The 4,431-nt window shown below is 34.4% G+C and overlaps 1 protein-coding gene across 1 annotated transcript in view; it reads left to right on the top strand.

Annotated features, from left to right (window-relative positions):
• slc1a7a (solute carrier family 1 member 7a) overlaps window positions 1-4,431 on the top strand; it is a 25,699-nt gene that overhangs the window by 5,173 nt on the left and 16,095 nt on the right. Inside the window, exon 2 of the mRNA XM_016478033.1 lies at window positions 971-1,050. Within this exon, the coding sequence (XP_016333519.1) occupies window positions 971-1,050 (80 nt within the window). The remainder of the gene's footprint in view (window positions 1-970; window positions 1,051-4,431) is intronic.

Below are 4,431 nucleotides of genomic sequence, written 5' to 3'. Positions count from 1 at the left end.
TAAACATAAAACCATGTCTGCATTTGTGATCAGAGAATCGACAAACAACTAGCACTGCTCTACACTGCTCAAAACTCGCGTTTGAATCATCAGTGGCAAATCTTTTAAATATGAAAACGTACTTACAGGCTGCGAGTCAGCATTATTTGTCAGAACACCGGCATTGTAGTCTACTCTACCAGGATCAGGAAACAGTCCTCGTCCTCCGTAAAATGCGCAGCACACATCTGAATATTTGGGTTAAAGTGTTCTGGAACAGTGTTGTAAATACAACTTAACCACTGATTTCTAGTTGTGTCCTCTTTTGAAAGGCCAAACAAAGTAGTTTCGCTTTCACAACCAAACACAGCGTCTTCACGACATGGTGGCGGCGGTAACAACAATACTACAGCGAGAATCAAAGTTACGCCTTCTTTCTTTGCGTGAACATTTGGGCGGCATTACACAAATCTTCCCACACAGTGACGTAGACATGTGGGGGCGTGTTTAAACGAGGAGTTTTAGGAGGGCGTGGACGAATCTTAATTTTTATAAAGAATATCTCTTTGGGTTTGAGACTTTAGTCTTTGCAACTTTAGGGATCTTATCATATAGGCTGCTGTCCCTATAAGACCTGACGCACACATCCTGTATAATGATATACACATCCGATTTCTTTCTCTATTTCCGTGTTTACGAGAATGATTGTGGAATCAGCAATGGTATTTCGACATAATTTTATGTGTACATGTCTGTTCAAGCGCAAGGAGATGCAAAAGACGAATCAACTCTGTTTGCGCGATGTCTGAAAAGTGCCTCCTTGTGTGCGCGCGCAGAAAACAAGGCGCGAGTATCTCTTTCGTCTCTTCTTGCGCTGGAATGGCTTCAAATCCTTTGAAGCTGTAAACTGGCCAGACAAAACATGTAGCCTACAAATGTAAACCTTGACTCTAAGATAGATCAGTTTTGTGTGGTTCTGTTTCTCCTGAAGGAGGTGAAGTACTTCCAGTTCCCAGGGGAGTTGCTGATGCGGATGCTGAAGATGCTCATCCTGCCTCTAGTAGTTTCCAGGTAAGAGAGGACTAAATTTACTCCTTCTTGAGGTCCCTGTTTGCATTAATCTTATTATGAGTAACTTAACTGTTAACATCTATGAATCTAGACATACAAACGACTGTACGGTATGTATTCTGTTATAAAGTGTAGATATAATTGAGTTTGTGTTAAGAAATAGAGATTATAAGGTCTATAACTTGTGCAAGTAAGTACAGTACAACTAGTTTGATGCTGAGATGAGTCACTGCTTACCTGCATCAATCATCCATAGTAAAAATAAAAAAATAAAATAAGGCATGGACTTGGTCAGACTCTGGTAATAACTAAAAAGACAAATGTGATCAGTTGATAATCAGTTTTGATTATTTAACTGAGTTGAAGTTCGTCACTATATTTTCCATCAGTTATTACACAGTGTATGAGTTATGATTACACAGTTTATAAGGTCTATAACTTTTGCCATCATTTTCTTACTTATTGCTTTTCCAAAACCATATTTACCAAGTACTATCAAAGCCAATATTGCCAATAATGATACCAAATCAGGTATGTATATTAAAAAGGATATTTCAAAAGGATAAAACGGGCAGTGATTATAATTTAACATTATATTTGAAAGCCATAATTTGTAACATTTAATATGCTTAAACAGGCACTTGCAACTGTGGAACATGATCAATTAACAAATCAATAACGAAATATTAATTTTAATAGACTTACAACAATGAATGTCACATACTAGCTTTGTTGTTCATTAGAGCACCTGGTACATATTCATTTGGATGCTGAATTAAATCTCTAGCAATCTTTACTAACACTTATGATCTACTTTTTATTTGAGGATCAATATGCATTAGTATAAAAATACCAAATCACAATCTATATTTACAAGTACAAGATGCTTATCCAAAGTGACACACACACAGTACATTGCATTCACATTTAATCAGTCCATGCATTCCTTGAACCCATGACCTTGGTTTTGCTAGTGCCATGCTCTACTGTATAAAATACATGAATGCTGTCAATCATATTATATTCTTTCTTCTGTGGAGCACAAAATGTTTTCTAGAATGTCTGATATTTTCCACACATAATTGAAAATGCATGGTGATTTATACTGGCAATCTCCAAAAATGCCACAAAGCACCATAGAGTGACGTGTGCATTTAAGTCTTCTGAGTCCATATGATATATTAATATAAAAAACAAAGCGAAATTAAAACTATTATCCTTTCAAACATGGCACCTCTAGATGTCAGTGACATCACTGCTTCTTAAATATTTGATTAAATTATAAATATTATTTTAATATTTTAAATATTATTTTATTATAAATATCAGCAGAAAGGAAGATTTTCAGTGAATAACAACTGAAATGATGTATGTTACTCAAACAAGGCTATCACATGGCTTCATAGAGAAGACTTATTGGTCATATGCACTGACTTTATGGTTGTTTAACACTTTTTTTGTATCTCCAATCACTTCATTCACTCCAGACATTCAAAAAAAAAGTAAGGCGGTTTTGAAACAACATGAGAGTGAGTAAATGGTGACCAATATAAATTTTTTGTGAACTAACTAAAGCATGACATTTTGTGAACTGTCAGTATTGGTTTAGGATTTAACAGCCATTCTGTTTGTGCAATATCTATAACTGGCAACCACAAAGGTAGAAGAAAACTAAGGAAGCTAAGGACCAGCTGCATATGCACAGTAGCCAAGACATCTCCTATCAGACACCAAAGTAGTGCTTCCAAATACAGTGGCCAGAGACTAAATATAAAACAGTCAGGTTTATGTTGACCTAAATGTAGTAGTTAGCGACAAATTGAATTAGGAAGTCAGAATGTCATCTTATCAAGAGGATCATTTGGGTTATGAGAGCCTTCCTCATCAGGGTCAGAGACAGAAGATGCTCAAGGGTCAGTCAATACCTTGGCTGGTTTAAAAAGAATAAAAATGTAATATTAATCAAATGGTATGCTAGGGCTTAGGGGCCAAAGCAGGGTCTGCGTACTGTCCTCATTTCAACGCCATCTGCCTACCAGCAAGAGCGGAAACCAGATTATCCGATGAAGACACCAGCCACAATCAAAGGCCCTTTCTTATCCCTGTGTGCATTTCAGTACGATGCTGATCTTTAATCAATGGCCATGCAGACACGCAGAACAGTTTTAAAAGGTCACCAATGGGGAATTCCAAGAGATTATGGCATGCGCTTTATTCTGAATGTAGTTTACACTGAAATCAATTACCATAATTTTAACAGTAAAAGAAACTGTAAAAAATGCTATAGGAAAAACCTGTAAAATGGTAAGTTCCCATACTATAAAGTGAAAAACTGTAATAAATCCAACATGTAATTTTACTGTAAAATACTGTTTGAGTTACAGTTTTTAGAAGTGGAAACCCGTGCAGCAAAAATATATTTAAGATATATTTTGGCCAGAAACAAATATGTTAAATATATGTTGTAAACAATGTAGTTAAGTTAAAAATGTTTTTGAAATTGAAAATATATTTCAATATATTTCTATGTATTTCATATCCCAAAAATACATATATTTCGAAATGTAATTCAGGGGCAAGAAAATCCATTTCGAATCTTACAGTAGCCTACATTCAGTCTAAAGGCAAATGTGGATGGAGTAGCCTACTAGAGATCAAAACTAGATTTATTCATGTTTAAAAAAAATCACTAAATGTGTTATATGTCCAAACAAAATATTTCTTCAAATGTGAGATATGTTGAAAGTATTTTCTTGAATTTAAAATAGGCCTATATGGAGAGCAAAATCATTTTTAATGCTTTAAAAAAAAAGAAAAAAAAAACATATTTGTAAAATACATTTTCAAAAATGGACAAAAGTAGATTGTTATAAATTATATTTATGTAAATATATTTTGAAACATATCTTAGGAGAATTTTCCCAGAATTTTCTTAGTGACACTTTGCATTTCATATTTATTCATTGAAATTTCCTTTAATGCTTTGCTTTCATTTATACAGGTACAGCTTTTTATGTAACATCTTAAGTTGTTTATTTAATGTTTATTGCAATATTTTAGAGTCATGTGTATCACCATAATGGTGTTTCGTATTTGTGAGTATGACACTCTACATACAGTATATATTAGTATTTACATCAGCTTGTGGAAAAGCTACTTGTGATGAGCTTTGATTCATCAGGAGACATTCTCATATTCACATGGGTTTTTTGGTGGTTCTCAATTTATTGTAAAGGTAGATTTGAGTACTTCAGTAGGTTTGTATAATAACATTGTATCAGTTAATGCGAGTTTATAAATGTTTGCTACCATATATTTCATGCCAAAGATCTGGCAACCACAGCTGCCATGTGTGTGTGTGTGTGTGCGTGTGTGCGTGTG

Source organism: Sinocyclocheilus anshuiensis, unplaced genomic scaffold, assembly GCF_001515605.1.
Source record: "Sinocyclocheilus anshuiensis isolate Anshui unplaced genomic scaffold, SAMN03320099.WGS_v1.1 scaffold436, whole genome shotgun sequence".
Classification (NCBI taxonomy): Eukaryota; Metazoa; Chordata; class Actinopteri; order Cypriniformes; family Cyprinidae; genus Sinocyclocheilus; species Sinocyclocheilus anshuiensis.
This window is presented reverse-complemented; position numbering and strand designations above follow the sequence as displayed.